Genomic DNA, 23707 nt, shown 5'->3' with positions numbered 1-23707 from the left:
CTGCTCACAGCTCCTCCGATTCTCCGGCACTACGATCCCCGGGCACCTACGGAGGTGCACACTGATGCAAGCGGCGTGGGCCTTGGTGCGGTGCTCGCGCAACGGAAGCCTGGCTATCACGAGTATGTTGTCGCCTACACGAGCCAAACCCTCACTAAGGCCGAGACCAACTATTCAACCACTGAGAAAGAGTGTCTGGCTATAGTGTGGGCTCTTGCCAAGTTCCGACCCTACCTTTATGACCGCCCGTTTTATGTCGTCACGGACCACCACGCTCTTTGCTGGTTGTAGACTTTGAAAGATCCCTCGGGCCGCCTCGGTCGGTGGGCCCTCCGGCTTCAAGAGTATGATATCCAAGTGGTGTACAGGTCTGGCCGCAAGCATTCTGACGCGGACGCCCTTTCTCGCTCTCATCTACCCCCCGATACAGCGTCTCTCTCGGCACAGTACACCGCTATCTCAGCGCTCAACGTCGAGTCCATGCATTCGGAGCATCGAAAGGATCCGTGGATTGTTGCCCTTCTCGACCTTCTGTCGGATTCCACCGCCAATCCGCCCTCCCGCGCGCTCCGCCGTCAATCCTCTCATTTTACCGTGCGAGACAACCTGCTCTACCGCCGCAACTATATACTGGGTGGTCGCAAGTGGCTTCTCGTAATACCTCGTCACATGCGCTCCGACATCTGCGCTGCTTTTCATGCCGACCCACAGAGTGCTCACGCAGGCGTGCTGAAAACTTACGCAAGGTTGCGCCAACGCTTCTACTGGCGCGGTATGTACAGCTTTGTCCTAAAGTATATCCGTGCTTGCGAAGCATGCCAACAACGCAAGATTCCTCCGCAATGCTCGATCGGCGCTCTTCAGCCTTTACCTTGCCCTGCGCGGCCTTTCGATCGGATCGGCATCGACCTTTACGGCCCACTCCCATGCACTACGTCTGGAAGCCGGTGGATAATCGTTGGTGTTGACCATCTCACCCGATATGCTGAGACTGCCGCCCTTCCTGCCGCTACAGCACGTGAGGTTGCTTTCTTCATCCTGCGCAATTTAGTGCTTCGACATGGCGCTCCTCGAGAACTCCTCAGTGACAGAGGACGGGTCTTTCTTTCCCAAGTGGTCGAAGCTCTGCCTGCCGAGTGCCACGTCGTCCACCGTACATCAACCGCTTACCATCCGCAAACCAATGGATTAACTGAGCGCTTCAATCGCACTCTTGGCGACATGCTCACTGCATATACGTCGCGTCGGACCACTCCAACTGGGACATGGTTCTCCCCTTTGTCACCTACGCTTACAATACCGCGACTCAAGCGACCACAGGCTTTTCACCATTCTTTTTATTGTATGGACGAGAACCCTCGTGCACGCTCGATATAGTATTGCCATACCAAGCTGACGCCTCTGAATATTGACCCCTATCAGAAGTAGCCAGGTACGCTGAAGAATGTCGCCAACTTGCCCGTACCTTCACGATGGAAGGTCAAGCCCACCAACGGAATCGACATTACACCGACCTGAGCCCTACCACTTTCCGTGTCGGCTCCCTCGTCTGCTTGTGGATTCCGCCTCACGTTCCCGGTCTTTCGTCTAAGCTGCCGGCTCAATACCACGGACCCTACCGGATCGTCGCCTGTACATCTGCTGTAAACTATGTGGTCGAACCTCTCACGCTGTCTGACGATCTGCGGCGTCGTGGTCGCGAGACTATGCACGTCAGCCGGCTTAAACCGTATTACGATCCCTCTATCGTGTCGTCACCGTGAGTCGCCAGGATGGCTAGTCTTCTCTCGTGGGGCCATTGTAATGACGAAGTTAGCACAAGCGTCGCTGTGGTCGCATGGCTCCCGAAGTGAGGAAGAGAAAGACGAAAGGATCGGTGTCGCTGGTTTTGCCTCGCGCCGGCGTTTGGCTGGAACTGCTAGGGTGCTCTTTGCGCTGGACCTAACGGGATTAAACGCCAATACACCCCATATCACTAAGATTATTCGTTCCATCGCTCTTTGTGTTGTCCATAACTTGTTCTCGAGCTTCTTTGTTAACCTCCAAGTTTCTGCCCCATATGTTAGCACCGGTAGAATGCAATGATTTTACACTTTTCTTTTCAACGACAGTGGTAAGCTCCCAGTCAGGATTTGGCAATGCCTGCCGTATGCACTCCAACCCAATTTTATTCTTCTGTAAATTTCTTTCTCGTGATCAGGGTCCCCTGTGAGTAATTGACCTAGATAAACGTACTCCTTTACAGACTCTAGAGGCTGACTGGCGATCCTGAATTCTTGTTCCCATGCCAGGCTTTTCAACATCAGCTTTGTCTTCTGCATATTCATCTTCAACCCAATTCTTACACTTTCTCGATTAAGGTCCTCAATCATTTGCTGTAATTCGTCTCCATTGTTGCTGAATAGGACAATGTCATGTGCAAAGCGAAGGTTGCTGAGATATTCGCCTTTGATCCTCACTACTAAGCCTTCCCAGTCTAAGAGCTTGAATACTTCTTCTAAGCATGCAGTGAATAGCATTGGAGAGATTGCGTCTCCTTACCTGACCCATTTCTTGATAGGTATCGTTCTACTTTTCTTGTGGAGAACCAAGGTCGCTGTGGAATCCTTGTAGATGTTTGCTAAGATATTCACGTATGCCTCCTGTACTCCTTGATTTCGCAATGCCTCTATGACTGCTGGTATCTCTACTGAATCAAATGCTTTTTCATAATCTATGAAAGCCATATAGAGAGGTTGAGTGTACTCCACAGATTTCTCGTTTACCTGATGGATGAAATGGATGTGATCCATTGTAGAATATCCCTTCCTGAAGCCAGCCTGTTCTCTTGGTTGACTGAAGTAAAGAGTTGCCCTGATTCTGTTGGAAATTATCTTTGTAAATAATTTATGCGATATTAAAAGCAAGCTTATGGGCCTATATTTTTTGAATTTTCTAACGTCTCCCTTCTTATGGACTAGTATAATGTTGGAATTCTTCCAGTTCTCTGGCACACTTGAAGTTGTGAGGCATTGCGTATAAAGGGCCGCAAGCTTTTCAAGCATGATATCTCCTCCATCTATGAATAAATCTACGGTTATTCGACCTTCTCCAGCAGCTTTTCCCCTGGTTATGTCTTTCAAGGCCCTTCTAACTTCATCGCTAGTTATAGAAGGAGCCTCTGTATCCGGTTCATCACTATTTCGAACGAAACTAGCTTGGCTCTTTTGGGCACTGTACAGGTCAGTATAGAATTCTTCCGCTGCTTTTACTATGTCATCGAAATTGGTGACGATATTGCCATGCTTATGTTTCAGTGCATACATCTTGCCTTGTCTTATGCCAAGCTTTCTTCTTACTGATTTAATGCTGCGTCCATATTTTACGGCTTCCTCAATCTTTCCCACGTTATAATTTCGAATATCCCTTGCTTTCTTCTTGTTGATCAGTTTTGACAGTTCATTGAATTCTAGCTGATCTCTTGAGTTGGACATTTTCATGTTTTATCGTTTCTTTATTGGGTCCTTTGTTTCTTGGGAGAGCTTATCTAATGGTTCCCTTGGTGCCTTAACTCCCACTTCGATTCATGTTATTATATATATGTGACGCGAGCAGGAGGTTGCGGACGTAGAACAACATGGTCGCCCAAACACTGCCTTTAATCTTCATCTTCCTCCTTCACCACTAATGCACGGTACCATCCTTGTGTGGTTCGTTATATATATATATATATATATATATATATATATCAACGAGAAGAAAAGGAACCGAGGGGCCCGATTCATATCATAAGGAGCCAAGAAACAATGACACCAAGGACAACATAGGGGAAATCACTTGTACTTACTAATTCAATTACAGAAAATGATAAATTACCTGAAATTAATGTGGATGAAAGATCAACTGTCCGCAGGTGGGGAACGAACCCACATCTTCGCATTACGCGTGCGATGCTCTCACCATTGAGCTACCGCGGAGCCGTTTTCCCATCCACTTCCTAAGGTATTTGTGTTTTACAACTAGAACTCATACTGGGACTGTTAGCCAGCACCACCACTCACAAACCTAGGGGCGGATGTGGAACATCCTTTCTGCCGCAGGCGTCATGGGCACGTGATCTTTTTGGGTGATGGCAACTGGTCAATAAACCCACATATGCTATCTGAAGGCATCAATGTTGCCGGATTCGAGCCCTCGTTATGTAATGAACGTGAAGAAAGGGAACCGAGGGGCCCGATTTTTATTAATCATATCATAAGGAGCCAACAAACAATGACACCAAGAGCAACATAGGGGAAATCACTTGTACTTACTAATTCAATTAAGCCTCCTCATAATGTATATATATATATAAAAGCAAAAGAAAAAAAACAGCCGGTTACTTGGGTGCTTTGATATATATATATATATATATATATATATATATATATATATATCAAAGCACCCAAGTAACCGGCTGTTTTTTTTTTCTTTTGCTTTTTTTTTAGTCAGCGACAGCGCATAGCTGCCACCGCCAGGGTGCCTCAGTGCTCTTCCCTTCTCTCACCTCTCCTCAGCGGGAGAGAAGGAGGGAATGCAGGCACGCTGGCTAACTACACCCTCTACTTTTCTGCTTCCACCCTTCTGGCGAAGCCTCGCATGCTTCCCATTCTGAGCGGAACGACCGTCTTCCCTTGTATTCCAAGCGATGGTGCGTTTTCGGCGGCTCTTGGAGTAACGAGGCTTCTTCCTTCACGCGTGGATATATCACCCGCGTTCCCTCTACGCGCCACCAGCCGCGTCCTATGCTTAGGAGAAGCATATACGACGGCACCAATTTTACGGTAATTGAACCTTATAGCAGGGCCAGAAGTCGTCGAGCGCTTTTCAGCACTCACATAAATAGAACCACACAAGAACTCAGCATACTTTATACTGACTGAGGAGCTCGCACTGAACCGGGGCACATTAGGGGTGGTCAGGAGGTAGGAGTTAACTTTGTTCATGTGAACATAAGTTCAGTTCATGTCCTACTTAAGTAAACAAAATATGAAACGGAAAATCAATACAAAATTGTAAATGGAAAACTTATTGAGCAATGCACGACGGAAGTTTTATTGAAGTCTCGTTGTGCTGGCCCAGTGAGTGTTTAAATTCCATGTAATTTGAAGGGAATCAATGATGGCACAACGGATCGACAACGGGAATTCAATACCCATTTTCGTAAGGGAAAACAGGGACCGACTAACCTGCATGGGCGCTTATTGACAACCCCCCCCCCCCCTCACGATTACGAGCGTGTCCTCATTGTGCAGAGTTTGGGCCGCTGCCACTCAGCGTCAGGCTCGATAACGATACGATCACCACTAAAACGGCAAACAGTGGCCGAAACTTGCATATTTCAGCATTGACCGTAGCAAAATTGAAATTTTCATTCTGATTTTGCTACGGTAACCTTAGAGATATCGGTACGCTCGATTTGCCTACAACGTTCATTCATTGTGTATGTGCCTAATGCATAATGCATAACGTTCTTTCATGCATTGTTGCGCGCATTTTTATATGTAAACATAATTGTACCCATGTCTTTTTATTATTATTTTGATTGTGCTGTTTCCTGCACTGCCATGCGTCATCATGAAAAGGGTGCCGGGATCTTAGTAAGCCCATTGCGTCCTGTCCCCCTCTGTCAAATGAAAAAAAATTTGAGTGATTGATTGATTGATAAGGAAACGCTTGTTACCATAGAGGTTCAGTTCATTCAAGCTTAAATTCTGGGAGTAAAGAAACTAAGTAGTTTCTTTCAAGATAAACACTCTGGGCTCTCGAGATGTGATTAGCGTCTGCCTAACCTAGCTGACTTTTCGTCGACGCAGGGGAGCATTTGACGAGAATACGACGAGATTTTACACGGGCTGCGTGCTGGAAGCTCTGCAGTATCTCCATGACAAAAACATCGTCTACCGAGACCTCAAGCCGGAGAACATGGTCTTGGACTCTACCGGATACGCAAAACTGGTAAGACAGTATTTGCCGCTGTGCCCTTCAGCACGATTGGCAGAAAGAAATCGGGCTTAATACAATAACGTTTACTGTATGCGTCCCATGTTGGGATGTGTACTTCGATTGGCGGGCTTGTACATAACTGCAATGTCAAAGAACAGCGTAGAAATAGAGAAATGTGCGAGCATAGAAATCGCATATGTAACAGCAGAGAAATAGCACTGTGTCTATTTCAACAGTCTCGGGTTCATTGTGCCGCTCTAGACCTTACCACTTCAGGGTTTTACGGACATCAGACTTTCTGCCACATGGGTAAATGAATCTATTGATCGATTACTTTTCGAGCTTTTGGCAGCACGCGCCACCATGACTCAATGATTATGGCGTTCTGCAGCTGTGCACGAGGTCGCTGGTTTGAGTCCCAGCCGCAGCGGCTGCATTCATGTGGAGGCTGAATCCAAAAAAGCTCTTATGCCGTGATATGGGTGCACGTTAATGACCTCAAAGGGGTGAAATTATTTTTGTAGCACGCCACTACAGCGTTGCAGTATAGCCCGATTTGCAGCTTCGGGACGTTCGCGTTGAGCTCCGGTCAAAAATCTCGCCGAGAGCACACTAATTCAACCAAAGAGCATTAGTCTCGGGGCGCTCGCTTCGGCTTGTTTCAGAAGAACAATCTTTGGAACACGTTTCTTCTTGCATTTCAGAGATAGCTCAATGGCTTTGTTGTAAGCGCAGAAGCTGTTGTTTCAGAATACATGGCAAACTAGGCAGCATTCTCTCCTCCATGATTATGACTTACATACCCCCGAATTTGGGACATCGAGTTTAGTTCACATGTTCTGCTTCCACATGTCAGTCGAACATTTTACTCGACTTATTAGTAGTCACTGCAACTCTTCAATGTCTCCTGTGATAAGGCTGCCTTGTTCGTTTCATTATTTTCCTAAACACTAATTTCACAGCATTATTTCTCAACTCGCCCCTATGCATTATTTTCACTGAATTGTGGAACCGCTTTGCGCTTCAATGGCAAGCTAGTGCTTAGGACGCAGTTCAAATTAATTTTTCGTGAATTTCTTGAAAACTCAGCTTTGATAACTAATTTTTCTTACACGGTATAATTTTTTATTGCTTAAACATCTCTTATGTCTCTGTCATTGATCATAAAGCGAGTGTCATTTTATCACAAAGGCACCGGTACTTCACAAAGCAAAATCTAGCTAATTCAGCGTCATTTTCTTTCCTCAGAGATTTATAGGTCACTCCACTCACCTGTTGACTACAGTTCTTGAGCTCTGTATCATTACACGCTTTCACGGTCTGCTACGGAAACTGTGAAATTTTATCGCCTAGCCTGAAAAAGAATCTCTGCAGCGCCTGTCTTTAGAGTTACGTTGAGGTCACAGTGTATTCAATGCCGGGGACGAAAAGTTCAGAAGAAAATATTTTTCTTCACGCACACATCATGCGTCGGAGCTGCTTTATGCTGAATGTCGTTTGAAAATGTTCTTTTTCCCGTAGCTTTTTGGACTATAGGTTTGTCTGCTGTTCCTCTTCCAGAAGCACTAATCAATTCGCTCTCGGGCGACCGACCATTGCAATATAGATACATGCCCCCTGTGAAACTGCTTCATTGCAGCTTTTTCTACAAGAGTGTTTTTGACCCTTGGCGACTTTCTGGTACACAGCGAAACTTCCCGTATGCCAGGAGTATATCGTAGTTGTTACGTCAGTATGACTTTAGCGGATGAATGCGCATTATACTTACATCATTTTTGTAAGCGTATTGTTGTGAGTTTCAATGGCACGTAGAAGTGCTCATCGAACCCAGATGATTTTCTGTCCTAACGCCAGAGTTTGCGCTTTGTTAGAGAGTGTCGTACAGGTTTCATCAGTAAGGTGATTTGAGTTGGTCAAGGAGCTTTGTGCTATAGTCAACTTTTAAAGGACTTTCCCCACTGAAAGACGCTAACAGCCGATGTTTCAAATTCCTTGACATGGTTTTGGGCGAAGTTCACGCAAAATATAAATGATAGGTAAAGGGAACAACATGTGAACTGCTTCCGTTCTCGTTTAGTAACATTTGACGAAATGAGAGCGTCGTCTGCGTATGTTGTACGTGCCAAGCATATTCACTATCGTCCAAGTGACCTGCACTGCGTTAGCTGTGTATACTATCATTTACATGCCATAATAGTCCATTTGACCGCGGAAACGACTCTGCCATTGAACGCTGCACAGAGTATTGCCAACGTGGCGATAAGCGGATACTATTGTATCTCGGGCGGAACCTCAGGTAACGTCACTTGCCTCAGCGGCTATGGTGTTCTACTGCTGATCACGAGGTCGCGGCCTCGATTTCCGGCCACGGGATGCCGGATTTCTGGTGGAAGTTGAATGCTAAAACGCTCATGTGCTAGATTTAGGTACATGTCACAGAACCCCAGGTGGTCAAAATTAATCCATAGCGCTGCAATTGTAGACTTTCAATTACGTAGAGCTGCAACTCTGGCTCAGAGTTGATTTGGCACGTTGAATCCCACGAAATAATTCAAACTTCACTTGTGCATAGACTCGCACTCTCGGTGTTGCTTGGGTGATCGCATTGCTGCCATTGCTCCTTATACACGCACGCGCTCCTTTATGAAAGTGACTTACCCGCCGCGGTGGCTCAGTCAGTTAAGCGCTGCGCTGCTGAGCACGAGGTCGTGGGATCGAATCCTCGGCCGCATTTCGTTAGAGGCGAAATGCAAATAACGCCCGTATGCTTGCGTTGTAGTGCACGTTAAAGAACCCCAGGTGGTCAAAATAAATCCGGAGCCCTCCATTATACGGCGTGCCTTATAATGAGAACTAGTTTTGGCACGTAAAGCCCCAGGAAGAAGAGAAGATGACTGACGAGCACGCTTCGAGATTTGGCTGAGTGACAGCTTTCTGTACTACACGAGCGCTATCTTTTGTTCGTTGTTGCAACAAGACTGTTTTTTCCGCAAGAGTGATCACAAGTACTCCCCTTCACCGTCGGCGCAACCTTCATTGCTCCGAATCGTCTCACGAGTGCTATGTGAACGTCACTCTTAGGCTCCCGATGGCACTGTAGCCCTCAGGTTTCTTCCGTCTTTATTCGAAACCAAGCGAAGTGAACTCTAAGGTGTGAGAGAAACTATATCAATTTTCGCTTCTGGCGATGGTCGCATGCCCGGATGCTGCTGGTATGTCTCTGGCATGCTGGCGCCGATGCTTTCTCAGCGTCTCGAATCCGACCTTCGAACGTATGCATGCTTACGTCTTGTGCAGCTGAGCAGGCAAACATGGCTTGTCACACTTCTTAACCATTCGACGTCTCCGCTTTCATTTAGGCGCAATGAAGGCTGTTGCTTGCCTACGTGATCCTGGCGGTAAAATATGCACGCTTGCACTGGTTGCCGCAGAAAAGTGGGATAAAACAGCGCTGATGAGGCAGCTGTTCTACGACCGTAAAACTTAGTGTTCCACGTAAATCGGAACGTCTAGCCACTTTGTTCATGGGGGCTGCACGCGTAGCCTTCTCTCATGTAGATAAATGGCGCACTGGCGCTTTATTTGGGCGCATTCACTTTGTGAAAAGAAAGCATAATAAGGTAAATGACGTTCTGTGATACCTTTAATGGCAACAGTTGGTAATGTGTCCAAAACAAGTTCTGCAAACAAAAATATCAGGAATTTTTCCGGACACCCGCCGTGGTTGCTCAGTGGCTAAGGTGTTGGGCTGCTGAGCATGAGGTCGCGGGATCGAATCCCGGCCACGGCGGCCGCATTTCGATGGGGGCGAAATGCGAAAAAAACACCCGTGTACTTATATTTAGGTGCACGCCATTCAAATTCACCCCAGGTGGTCCAAATTCTCGGAGTCCCCCACCACGGCGTGCCTCATAATGAGATCGTGTTTTTGGCACGTAAAACCCCAAATTTAACTTTTAAAATTTTCCGGTATTTTAACTTCGTAGCCTATATGGTAGCCCGCGTGGAAGAAATTACAATCGGATTACACAATGTTCAGTTACAACAAACAGCGGATAGAACCATCGGTAACATTCGATTAAGTTCCGATCATGAAGGCACGTCTTGCGCTGAGCGATAACCTTAAGTTGTATATTAGTGGATGAAATGCAGTCCCCGAGAAAAGGATAAGTAAGTACACGTGTCAATATGGTCTGTATCACGTCATATGAACTGCAGCTGAACAACACCAATACAAACAGTAGTGAGCGCCTGGTTTTGAGCTCATGTAACAAAGCGCAGCAGGCACAGTTCTTACCCCAAAAGCTAAAGATACGGGATTGGCAGCCAGCGCGTTAACGCAGATAATAAAGTGGCAATTGATAGCTCGGGATGCTTTCACCTCATGATATAGGTTGACTTCAGCGTTAGCAAATCGTTTTTATCATTCATATTGCCAAAAGCGCACGCGAACTTTAAGTCTATATTGTATTTAAAACTTACAAGGATTTCCCACACGCCTCCTTTGTTACAAAAATTCACCTGTCAGCTATACTCACAGTGATTGCCATAGAAGTGAGCTAATGTATTTCGAATATTGCACATGCTCGCGCAGGAACATACAACTATGTGCACCGAACGCTATTTCGAGTAGATGAAGCAGTAATAATACACATGAGCGATTGCCCTCCCCCCCTCCGAGTTCGCAAAGATAAGCTGAAAGAGTGCAGCTGGTACGCCGCACACCGTTCCACTTCGGCAATGGCGAACATTTTCTTTTTATTGCGATATTAATTACATGGGAACTCCCATGTGCATTTCCGCTGTCGGCGTTGGCGTCGCCGTGATATTCCGTATAACGTGTGATAACATCGTGGCCGCGCGCCGTACGCTGTGGGTGCGAGTGAAAGCGTGCGAGGGTGAGCCGAGGATGGTGGCTAGATCTCGCGCGCGCAAGGGAGGAAATCGGGGAGGAGACATCCACCTCGGCAACGCAAGGGGGACGTTGTTCTCTGGCGGCGGCTGCGTTTGGTGGGGCTGAGCGCGACCATGCGGGCCCGATCTTGAAAGCAATCTGTGGTCAGTACAGAGTTTAGGTGCGCCGAGGGCTCATGCACGTGCGTTTCACCGAGCGACCGTGGCTGATGGTTTCCTGTGCGCTCTGTTCTTGCGGCTTAGTTCGCGTTGAAGCGAGAGGCAGCACGAGGAGGAATTCGCTCGCTGCTGCCGCTCTTTCTCACGCCAGCGTTTTGACAGCGAGTGTCGGCGGTCATCAAGTGAGATGTGTTCCCTTTTGCCTGTACGCGCATCACATCAGTCTTGTTAATTTAGTTGGTAAGCGAATGTTGAAAAGCTTATACGGCCGATAAAACTACTATCCTTACTTCGTATAGGTGCCTAAAAATTTTGTATCGCAATCGTGCTTCGCCTTTTGGGCGAAACTGCGACTTCTTTGTCCCTTCATTATAAACAACAGCAAGCTGTTGTCATCGAGCTGTGTTTATACCGAACGCATGCTAACTTTCCCAATTTGCGTTTGTCGTTGTCCCTAACGGTGCTTACCGCCGGCCGTTTGCGCGTTCACCTAGAATTAGTTGGATACGTTTAGTTGCCATTGCACTCGGCGCAGTCGTCAACGTAGCTAGCTAGCACTACGGCAGCGGAGAACTCGGTACAGGCTACGGATGAGCATGCACTCTGCTTCGCATGGGACGGAGGCCTTACGCTCAATCAAGACAAGAAGCACGTGACATCACATCTGGCTTAATGTATCCCTTTACTAGGCTCCAAAAAACGCAGCACTCGCGGAACTCCGTTTAAGTTGTTTTTAGTTGCCTATGAACATCCGTCGAAATGTAATAAGCATATTATTTGCATCCGTGTTCAGGCGCAACATTTATGATGCTCTTTTTTTCGATTATCTATTATCAACTTTCATGTAGCCGTCATTGGGACATTTAAAATAGTGACTCAGCATGTAATCTTCCTTTGAGTTTTAAGTAGAAACAATAAATTGTAGAATTCGGTTTTCAGCGATTGCGTATATAGCAAATTGTGAGCGCATCCGAGTAGAACCCCATCAGTGTGTCACAATTGGCGTTCTTTAAGTTTTTAATACTACTGAATACAGTATATCCCTATACTATTGGTGTTTTATCGCGTAGGCTTGATCTCACGATTGACGCGGAATCACGTATTTTTTTCAGTAAAAATGCGGGCAGTTATGATGATTTGCCCTCTTAAAAGAAGGAAATTTATGCCACAACACGCATACTTCCGCCTTTCTTCAGCCCCCAACAACCACTTCAGATCCGAGAGCTCAGATCCGTGCAGGTAGTTTCGCGACGATTTGCAGAATTTCTGATACTTTTCCATCATATACATCACCCTGTCAAAGCACCACCAAACGACTGTTCCAGCCACACATAGATAGTAAGGAAGATAGCGCTGCCATACGCTCTTCAAGTTTGCCTTGAACGACGCAAAATACGGCGGCGATCATCAAGGGTGACGAGCTGGAAGCGCTTCTTGAAAGCGCTTTAGTAAAATAGGACAATAACTAAAGATATTGCACAAAGAAATTCTGTGCAGGAATAATAACCCATGGTTCGCTAGAAACGTTACAGCTTTGTGCAGCGTTTTGGGGCGTTTAGTTGGTGTAGTGTATATGCGTGGAAATCTAGGTGATATAGGCGATCTTTACCAAACCATCCTCAATTATTGTGCATACAAATGACTTTAACCGCGTAACAGGAGACAGGTAAGTGCATGATGTTAGAAAATATATACGTAAGCCTAGCTTTATTCACCTGATATCTCAAAAATTTTTCACTTCTTGGCTACATGCTTTATTTCAGTGTTGTCACCGTACCCTCAATCACTCTTCGTCAGGCGGTTGTATCGCATTAGTTTAAATACGCTGTCATTTTCGCCTAAAATATGATTAGCTTCCCGCAGCGACATAATTTCTTAGCTGTATTAGATTAATTTTTCTGGACCACATGTATGAAATAAATAAGCCCTTAGTGCCCCGAACTCATGCATGTCTGGTAGCAGAAGATTGTGAGGTTTTTTTCAAATGTTGAAACTGAACCCGCCTGCGTGACTCAACAACACAGCAAAGCTACTCAGGAACAAAATATCAGTATGAATTCTTTGCAGCACAAATAAGAAAGGTTGTAGGAGAAATCTGAGCGCCGTTGCGTCGATTGTTACGCCTGCTAGCCGACGGTGGCTTCGACACTCTTGTTATATAAAAAATAGCGTTCACACAGGAAAATGGATCGCTAAGTCTAATTTATAGAGTATCCGGCTCCCACGCAGCGGGCGCGGGCTTTATCCCGGCATGAATCGAGTACTTTTTTCGCGTTTCCCGCGATAGCGGTTATGCCACGGACACCGCCGGCGGCAGCATCATCGCGACCCGAAACGGCTATTGGAATGAGCCTATAACAGCTTACGCTGTAAAAGGAAATAAAGAAAGTAGCAGTTTTACCGGAAAGGCGAAGCATCGATTGCGATAGCAAATTAGCAGACAGACATACAAAGTAAGGATAGTAGTTTTATCGGCCCTATAAACTTGTAAACACTGGCTTACTAACTAAATTAACAAGCACGGTGTTACGCGCGCGCTAGCAAACATGAACACATCTCCCTCGATGACCGTACACACTCACTTTCAAAACGCTAGAGTGAGGGAGCACGGCTGCAGCAGCGAACGGATTGGCATTCGTGCTGCCTCTCGCTTCAACGCGAGCTAAGCGGCGAGAACGCAGCTCACACGAATATATCTCGGCGCACTCTGTCCCCTTCGCAGATCACTTTGAAGATAAGGCCCGCGTGGGCGCGCCATACGCAGCAGCCACCGAAGTAGAACGCCCCCCCCCCTCTCCTCCTCACCCCCCCCCCCCCCCAGTGCCTTGCGCGCAATGGATGACGGCGCACTACTTCCCCGCTTTCCTCCCTCGTGCGTGCGAGATTGAGCTACCATCGTCAGCTCAAGTTGGCACGCTTTCACTCGCGCTTTCATTCACGCTTTCACTACGCGCGCCGACGATGTTATCGCACTTGGACTTTATACGGAACATCACGCCGAGGCTGACGACAGAAATGCGCTTGGAGTGTCCATATAATTGCTCTCGCAAAAAAACTCCGTAAGAACGCACACGTGCAGTAGATCTTGGTGCGTACAGTGAAAGTTAATTGAACACGACGCCGGGATCATGCCTCTTCCCCGAACACTTTATTTACACGAATAGGCCCGCACGGTTTCAGTTTTTGCCCTGTATTTTAAGCATGAAATGCTTTTAGCTCCCGTTGTCGGCTACCTTGAAGTGACCTTGAGCCAAAAGCCAGAGCACTCAAACGGGAATATCCGGGCATCGTTGCAAGAACAAAACGAGATCATCTGGGCAACCACTCAATAGTTAGGAAAAAGCGGTCTCTGGCCGCCAACCTTTTTTACAGTACCGCATTACATACGCTAGTTACTGCCCAAACAAATTACAAAAAATGTTGCTTCCAATATCGACGCTCAAAAGGCAGATACAGGGCACCCTACACTTGATTGTCATCTTTTGGCGCTGAGACAGGGTTGCCTGTGCTCTTTTCAACACCAGCGGTCCGCGAGTTCCGCCGCACAGTTCACTATACCTGCTGATTTTATTTTCAACCGTGCTTACGCCTTTCTTGCACCGTTGCTCTCTGTCCCGCTTCCGCATGCCTTAGTGGGCACCGCGGGACCACACACAATATTTAGCCACCTTCTGCACGCGGCCATTGAAACTTTGTCACTAAATGTTCTCAAGAACTCAACGGCGTCTCCTTTTCCAGGTGGATTTCGGATTCTCGAAGCGCGTTCCAGCCGGCCAGAAGACGTGGACCTTCTGCGGCACGCCCGAGTACGTGGCCCCGGAGGTTGTGCTAAACAAGGGCCACGACCGCTCGGTGGACTTCTGGTCTGTGGGCGTGCTAATGTTCGAGCTGCTCGCGGGCGCGCCGCCCTTTGCTGCCGACGACCCGATGAAGACGTACAACATCATCCTGCGCGGGATCGACATGCTCGACTTCCCACGCACCATGTCGCGCAACGCCGTGTCGCTCATTAAGCGGCTCTGCCGCGAGAACCCATCCGAACGGCTCGGCTACCAGAAGGGCGGCATCATGGACATCAAGAAACACAAGTAAGACATCGCCACATGTAGTACAACTTTCTTTTTTTTCATTTGTGCGCTTTGTTACGGAGCGCATCCTTTGTCAGGAAATACACAGGGCCTTCATCATCACGAAACAATCTATTCGTTCCGAGAGCAAGAGCGGCATGTTCCGGGGTACGTTCGTGACATCCACTGGAGGCTGCTGTGGTTTATGGCTTTGTGAGTGCTTTCCTCTAAGCATGCAATGCCGGAAGGACGGTATGTTAAAGAGACGCTAAGGAGGAATACCAAGTTAAGCTGGACTGATTAGTCACAATTCTGGAATAGTTATTTTTATATTTTACAATACTGTAGCCCGCGTTGTGGTCCAAGCAAGGAAGGCCATTGAAAATACATAGTAACAAGATAACACAACCAACAAATAAATGAAAACAGGGCTATACAAGTAAAACCCGGAATCTATATGAACTAACAACAATTCACGATCAAACTCATCTGTTCTACTCTGAAACAATTATAGGGAGAAACGCCAGTATTTACATCTGCATCTCCTAGTGAAAATTGGCGCCGGTGATTTGTCACAAGTGCGCCTGATTTTCCTGGAGTTGTGAGGCGTAATAAGTTTTCTCAAGTTTAATGCGGTATTTCTCCTAAGACAGTTAAACAACAGTGACAACTGGGGAATACTGGTGAAATTTTTTCCGGAATTCTAACCACTGGATACTATATTGTTGCACCCCACCGTGGTCACGGTGCAGCGGAATATGAATATGGCACTAGGTCGCGGGTTCGATTTTCACATTTCTCTGTGGCCGAAATGCAAAAAGGCCTGTTTACATATATTTAGGTGCACACTGAAGAACGCGTGTATGTCAAAATTCATCCGGAGCCTTCCACGGTGACGTCTCTCATAGCCCCCAGTGTCGCTTCGGATCGTTAAACTAATCAACTAGTTGAATTAATTGAACAAAGACGGTATGTCAGCTTGTTTGTATTCATTAAAAATCAACGATACTGTCTTCCTTTGAACACGCTGTGGCTCCCTGATACCCTTCCTCCTTTTTTTGGGGGGGGGGGTGGTGGGGAGGGGGAGGGTGTTTCCAAACATATAACGGCATGGTCAAGCTTTTCCCTAATACAAAAGTAGTAGGCTAGTTTTAACACCAGCTGTGGCTGATATAATTTTTAAGGAACCACAACTTACGTATTGCGCAAGCACATATAGAAGATATATGCGAGGACCAGGTTAGATTGTTGCTCAACATCACACCGATACACTTGTACTGGGCAACTTCCAGTATCTGTCGCTTATTAACTGATTATGTATATGCACGCTGCTGTTCTGCTCTCGCGTTACAGGTAACAACACACTTTCAGTTGTGTTCAGTTTCAAGCCCCAACGAGCACACGATTCATCAAAACCGTGTAAATATTGTTGTTAACTTGTGTGATCATTAACAGTGAAGATATCTTTAAAAACAACACAATCAAATGCAAATACTCGAATACACGCCACGGCGAATCAGACCTACTAAGGCATTTATACAAATTAGACACTGAACATTGGCCCGAGTACACATTTCTGGCGCTCACCATAATTAGCACGCAAGAAACCATAAGGGTGATTCAAAATTTGCATTAACTTTCGTCTGTTCTTGAGGTAGGCGCTAATATATTTAAAATATGATACGGAAGACTTATGCTGTCTAATGTGTGCAGTAAATGGTCATGTGGCGTGTTATCGAATGTGTCTGTCAAGGTGCATCAAGGAGACTGGTAACGTCGGGGACCCATGCGAATTCGTGTTGAGTAATGCCAGCTGTGTAAACGTTTACATGTATTTTCTGAAACTATGCTGTTGTGGTGTAAAATGTTATGTGTGTATATAAGAATTCAACAATGTATGATCAAATTATGCGTCATCTCCCGGTGATGTCATAGGTTTGGCGGTCGTCTGCTGGTAGTCAATCGATTCTTTATTATTAAACGTGACAGCGAATTACAAAGGAGCCAAAGGCTTAATGTAGCATGTTTTGAGAACTTCCTCAGCTAGACAACTGTCCAAAAACAATAAAATAATTTATTTATTTATTTATTTATTTTAGGAGTACTGCCCGTATCGTATTTAAAGTCCGTATCGTCGCACTCGACGTACCAGCGCTGTGGTTAGTGGACAACTATTCACATTGAGAAGCTTTGTTCAGACAAAGTTTCTCTTTTTTTCTGATTTGCCCTTTCTCTGCGATGTCAGGATCCTGTACATCCTGCAAATAAGCGTCGTCCGACTTTCGAAACAAGCGTTTATTTCGCGAACACGAAAGTTGTGTCAGATATAGCATTATCGGTTAGTATTATTAGGTGCGGGAGCTCCGAACAAGTGCGGTGAACAGTTCGGAAATATACTTTCTTAGATCTCTGAAGAAAATGGCACTGACATGCCGCTATTTATCTAACAATTGTTACATTGAAAGTTTGTAAATCAATAGCATTTCCTTTCACAGGTGGTTCCAGGGATTTGACTGGGACGGATTACAAGCGCGGACACTGCAGCCTCCCTTTGAACCCCAGGTAGGGATCATTCATTGTGCCTCCTAGTTTAAAACCTTAGTCTCAGCTTTAGTCTGGAGCCGATCTCTTAACAAAGAGACTTGTTTCCTTCAGGGCAACAGCTGCTGGCCCTGACGACGACAAGTCTTCTGTTTGACACATTTGCTCCAGTCTTAAATATCCCTTCTTCGCACGCTGTTATTCAACTTTTCGCTCTTTGCTGTTATTCAAGTCTCCATTTTCCTGTGACCCCTTTCTGTAGTATGGAAACCAATAATCCTGTATGCTGAATATATACTTCCGCATACAGGATAGAACATGCTGAAACGGTTGAAACGTGCTTGATATTACGTAACAAGAACTTCTAGCCACCATTCTTACCAGAACAGAATACTTAGCTGCCTTTATCGCTCTCCACCTCCTACGTTGATGGGCCAAGCTCACTCTGAGACGGGCGATTAATGGCGCGCTAGGAGAAAGCACTATGCGTGACGCGAGCGAAACAAGAGCAGCATACAGAGGACAGTTGAATTGATTGACTGATTGATTTATGGATTCCGTATTGTGGCCTAACGTTTCAATGCTGGGCTCTGAAAGAACGACAAGTGATAGATGACTCAGGATGAATTTTTGACCATCGGATATTGTTTAAGGCGAAAGCCTTATATGTCTCATCGTTCAGTCGACCTTCAAAGTTCTTGAGCGAAAACGCGTCGACGACACGAAAAGTACAAAAACTATCATGAATGACTATACCCCCGTAAGCAAGCAAGACTTAAGATGGATCACCTGCCGGGGTGGCTCAGTCAGCTAAGGCGTTGCGCTGCTGAGCACGAGGTCGCGTGATCGAATCCCGGCCCCGGCGGCCGCATTTCGATGGAGACGAAATGCAAAAACGCCCGTGTGCTTGCGTTGTAGTGCCTTTTAAAGAACCCCAGGTGGTCAAAATTATCCGGAGCCCTCCACTATGGCGTGCGTCATAATCAGAACTGGTTTTGGCACGTAAAACCCCAGAAAGAAGAAGAACTTAAGATGGACAATAAAGCGAAAGAAGTGGAGGACTCAGCGAATTAAAATGGATGATAAAGCGATTTCAGTGGATGATTGAGCGAATTAAGAGGAATGACTAAGCGAATTAGACTATGTGAATTACGGGGGATGTTTAAGCGAATTGACAGGATGAGTAAGCGAATTAAGAGGGATGACTAAGCGAAGTAGACTAAGCGAATTAAGGGGGATGTGTACGTCATGTATCCCTCTTTAATGCATCGGCACTTGGGCTTTCGCCTTCAAGTCGTCTTAGGGATAACATGAGAGACCCTCTGAATTTTTTATCGTACACCGCAATCTTTCTGCATATGATTTCCCCTATTAGAGACTTTTAGTATTGCGGAAAATGCTTGCGTTAGCGTTAGCGTGTTACGCACGCTAAATCTTTGCGGAACGCTGTTCGATAGAGTTTTAGTATAGCGTAAGACAACGATGCGCCGCTAAGAGCAAAACCATCTAGCCATCTGAGCAGCTCGACAACCAAACTAGCCGTGTGGATCCACGCCAAGCCTTGAAACGAGCCTGCATGTCAAGCGCTCGGACCGAGGGTGCCACCCTGTTTGCAACGCTAAAAACTTAGCGAGCGTTTAGCGTCTCCACTATATTTGAAAAATAGCGGACTACGCTACCCGCAAAACTTCTGAGCATGCGCAGTCTGACCCCGCTATATTATTGCGTTTAGCGTGGTGCCATTTCCGCAATACTAAAACTCTCTATTGTATTTTGCCCTGCCGGCAGTGGTTTACAAAAACCTGGTTACGTGAACAATTTTTATTCGCCATCAAAATGCGACCACTACGGAGCGCGAAATCACGTGTTCTGTTCCCCGCCACAGTAGCCTCACGATCAGCAGCAAAACGACAGAGCACTGAGCAACTGCGGCAGATAACAAAAAGAACGCTAGTCTGAGAGCAACTATCACATCTGGAAATCTGTCAGGGTTTCTATACAATAGCTGCGCGATGATACTGAGCATCTAATGGTAAAAGCGAATCAGGTGTAATATAACAAGCTACTACAACACGTTCAAAAGCTCTACCTTTGGGTCACCCATCAGCAACAACTAAAACAACGTATTTCGCACACACATTAGGCCAGTCCCTAGAACAACAACAAACTATGAACGACAAGAGATAAATTATCAAGCGCTTACGCTCCTCACTTTTACAAAACGACTGTTTGAATTCACTAATTGTGTTTCTAAAAAAGTATTCAGCGAACTTTTCGTTCAGATTGGCATTGTATTTGTGTAACCTATGTCATATTTGTTGTTTCATTTTCCCCCTTTTATAACTTTCACATATCTTCATGGTTTGTAAACTCTTATCATGTAATACACTTACCCTGTTTCAAATATGTTTTTTCTTTTTGCACTTGTTTTTCCGCGTGATTTCTACTATGTCATTCTATAGTTCCTATGTATGAAGTGTAGCTGGTACCATGCTCTGTGGTGTTTCCAGTTTGTAACCCTGAGCTTCACACTGACGAACTGTATTCGGAGCTATGAACCTCGTTAGGCTTCGTCTCTTGTTCCTAATTTTCTGATCTCAGTAATAACCTCACTCAGAAATAAACTTGCAGCCAATCTAGTCAGTTAGCACGGCGAATTAATTCCCTTCACCTGCTGCCGTCCTGTTGCTGCTTCTCTCCGGGAGAGAAGGAATACCAGAGACGTTATAACGTGATGTGAACCATGACTTTCAAGAAGTGCAATACTTTTAAATTGGCTGTCAGGCTTGTTTACATGTTCTAGACCCTGTAGTGTGTGCGAAAAGGCGTTCACTCCCAAGGAATCATGGCGGTTTATTTTTTGCGTCCAGGCTAGAAGCCGAGCACTACACATTTCTTCAGTTTCAAACCATGGCATTTGCTTTGCACATTTGTTAATTGTACAGTTACAATGTCACACTTTTTATATCATCAAGATGCCGCTTACACGTTTGATTAGGGGGAGCACTTCAGTGCACCCTTTTATTTCATCTACATTTCCTTGTTTTTTTTTAATTATGGTCCTAGCGTGGTTCGTAAAAAGACAAAAAAAAAACTCATTTGGTGTTTTATACCGGAAACAGGGCCCGCATTAACAAGGCAATTCGTATGAACATGGAGTTCATAAAAACTGGGGCCAGCCTGTCGTCATGGTGGTTATTAGCAATGGTGGTAGGTCAATGATGAACACTTTATGGGTGAACGGACGAAAAGCTTTTGAATTCCCACGGTTTTACTTGTTTACCGTTAGTGTGAAGGCATAGGTATAAGCTCTTGACAAATACTTTTTCTTTAATTGTCAGTACCCATTTATATTTGGCAAACATGAATTTTTTTGCCTTGAATATTGATACAAAAATGTGTCCGTCACCGGACAAAAAATCTGTTATCTCTGAAACTTGTTCATTTCGCACTTTTAGTTCAGGCACTTCCGGTTAGAATGGGTGGGTGAATCATTTGAAATATTATAGAACTGCCGGTTTCATCTTACATTATGATAACCCTCTGCAACTATGACTGGGTGCAATATAGCCCTAACCTAACGTTTTATTTCTCTTTTGTTGTTTTTGTTTTCAGATCCGAGGACCCGCAGACAGCTCAAACTTTGATGTTTACCCCCGAAACTTTGAAATCCCACCTGATGAAACCTCCGGATGGGATGAGGACTTTTAACGCGTGACATTTCCCCACACCTCTTCTGAGCACCCGATAAAGCCCAGTGCAGACAGAAGTGTTTCTTCAGGCGTGCCAAGCAATGCATCACCCGGAAACGTTGCGTCTTTGAGAGACCATTAACACTCAATCACACGACTGTCAACAAAAGAAGCAACGTTATCGAGTGGCTGAACTCCTGCACATACATCTACTAGCTGTCGTTTTATCTATTTATGTATTTTTGTGTTTATTAGTTCAACAGAGTTGTGCCTCAAATGCGTGCGCACGTTCGTGAGTGGCATTCCCGGATGTATTTGATGCCAAAGCCAGTGCCCTTTGCATAGGACTATGATTCACTTGGGACCCAAAGAGATACCATATCGACTTGAATGCCACGAATGGGTTACTGTGCCAAGACAGCAAGCGGGATCTACTTAGCCTCACAGGCTGCCAAAGGCAGCGGTTCTTGTGTCTTCGCATGTGCGCTGAATGCGGTACTTCAGTTTCATAACAAGAAATGATGCCGTGAAAGCTAGTTAGAGCCTCTCTGTTGGTCATATCTTCATGTCCTGCTTTTTTGCTCAATATTATACGTGTTCCGTAGCGTATATCAGCGCACCAAAAAGTTTATTTATAGCTACAGTAATACAGCTTATTTTTTTTAAGCACTGGTATTTCCTGTAGTGTAGGCACCGTCAGTGCCGTGAAAGTAAAGCGCTGTCATGATATTAGCAGTTTTGTGCGTGACATGGCATATACAAGTGTTTTGTGCTTGATGCACGCTTCTTTCATATCCTGTATGAAACGACCAACTAAATGAAAGGCAGCAGCTGGCCGATGCTGGTGGCTGGTGCCTGTACTCAAAACGTATTGTGTGTGGTCACGTAGCAGGCAATCACGCTGACCATAATATTCGCAGCTGATCGATTTACACGTTACAAGAACAACACGTGCTCGAAGACGATGGCAATTGGTGCCTTGTTGTACGTACAATAGGAAGTGCGGGTTTCGAAAACTCACCAAGCACGACTGTTACTAGTCTTCACATTTGGCTGAGGTTATCCTATTCATCACGGATATTACCATAGACATTACATGACGCGCAGCAGTTTGATAATGAACAACTACTAGAGACAGTGCTCTATACGGAACAAAGGCAACTACAACGAGTGCGCATTTCGCAGTTTAATGATGTACGGTAACGTGTTCGCGACTATTCTAGTTATCTGTATTCTCATAAATTGTCCCGTTAGCAGCATTAAGGTCAACTCAAATACAATTGAACTGCTCGCCTTGCTCACATTCGAACACTAATGAGTCGTCACCTCAAAGGGAGTCAACACGAAGTGTATGTGCTATAAATATCGTTACCACATAACTGCTACGCCAGAATGTGTCCTCGAAGTCAAAAGAACATGGTTAATCACCGCAAAAAAAAAAAAAAAATTCAGCACAACACCTGTCTGCAGTACTTTCGCTAGCACGAACAAACTTTGCCTCCTTATTTTGTAACTCTGTCCACGTATACTTCTTTACTTGACCACAACAACTATAAGAGCACAAGATGCACATGTGGAACACTTGTGCGAGAAGCCAAGGTGACACAGTACGTTGGTTGTATTGGTGAAAGACGTTATATGTGTGGATATTTTTTTCAAGGTTGTTTTGTTTGCACAAATAAACTGGGAAAACCTGTCCTGAAAAGGGCGTCTTGCGTATGTCAAATATTGCAGTGCTTATCAGACATTTGAATGCGCGCCTGCGCAGGTTCATTTTTCAAACTTGGTTGTCACGAGAACTCTCGTCGCGGCCTCGCCGAAGTCTGAATTTGAGAGCGGCACTGTGTTTTTCGAACAATCTCAGCGGGATTGAGTAGCTCTGGGGGCACACAAATTCAGCTTTATTTTCCTTGGAGGAGAGAGGGGATGGGGAATGGCAGGGTGCAAACACTTTTGGACGTTTTTTGGACACTTTTATACAAGAACAAAAATATCCAGATCCCAAGCATCGTGGGAATCGACATCATGTGAAGAATTTTGCAGGTAGCTGGCTATCCAGCACCGCTTGGGGTTGCGCAAAGCGTTACTAGGTGGACCGATATCTTCGTCTAAGTTGAGTAGTCATGTGTGTGTGTGTGTGTGTGTGTGTGTGTGTGTGTGTGTGTGTGTGTGTGTGTTTGATGACAAAACCAAGACTACAACGATGACGGTGACGATAGTTCGACGTCAACGGCATCATTTCTACTACTGGCCATTCGACGCGAGTAGACTATATGCGCTGATTGTTGAGTTCTACATATGTGCTGAACTATCCTGTGCGAGAACAACACAGATTGTAAGATAATCTGCGGCAAAGGGGGATACGATCAT

The 23707-nt window shown here is 45.6% G+C and overlaps 1 protein-coding gene across 1 annotated transcript in view; it reads left to right on the top strand.

The window, feature by feature from the left end:
- LOC119445576 (cGMP-dependent protein kinase 1) overlaps positions 1-23037 on the top strand; it is a 697240-nt gene extending 674203 nt beyond the window's left edge. The window contains exons 13-16 of the mRNA XM_049660582.1: positions 5835-5976; positions 14776-15125; positions 17600-17666; positions 21261-23037. Coding sequence (XP_049516539.1) covers positions 5835-5976; positions 14776-15125; positions 17600-17666; positions 21261-21356 — 655 coding nt within the window. The 3' untranslated portion in view covers positions 21357-23037. The remainder of the gene's footprint in view (positions 1-5834; positions 5977-14775; positions 15126-17599; positions 17667-21260) is intronic.
- The last annotated feature ends 670 nt before the right edge of the window (positions 23038-23707 follow it).

Source organism: Dermacentor silvarum, chromosome 1 (assembly GCF_013339745.2).
Source record: "Dermacentor silvarum isolate Dsil-2018 chromosome 1, BIME_Dsil_1.4, whole genome shotgun sequence".
NCBI lineage: Eukaryota > Metazoa > Arthropoda > Arachnida > Ixodida > Ixodidae > Dermacentor > Dermacentor silvarum.
The sequence above is the reverse complement of the archived record's forward strand: the minus strand, read 5'-3'. Positions and strand labels throughout refer to the sequence as shown.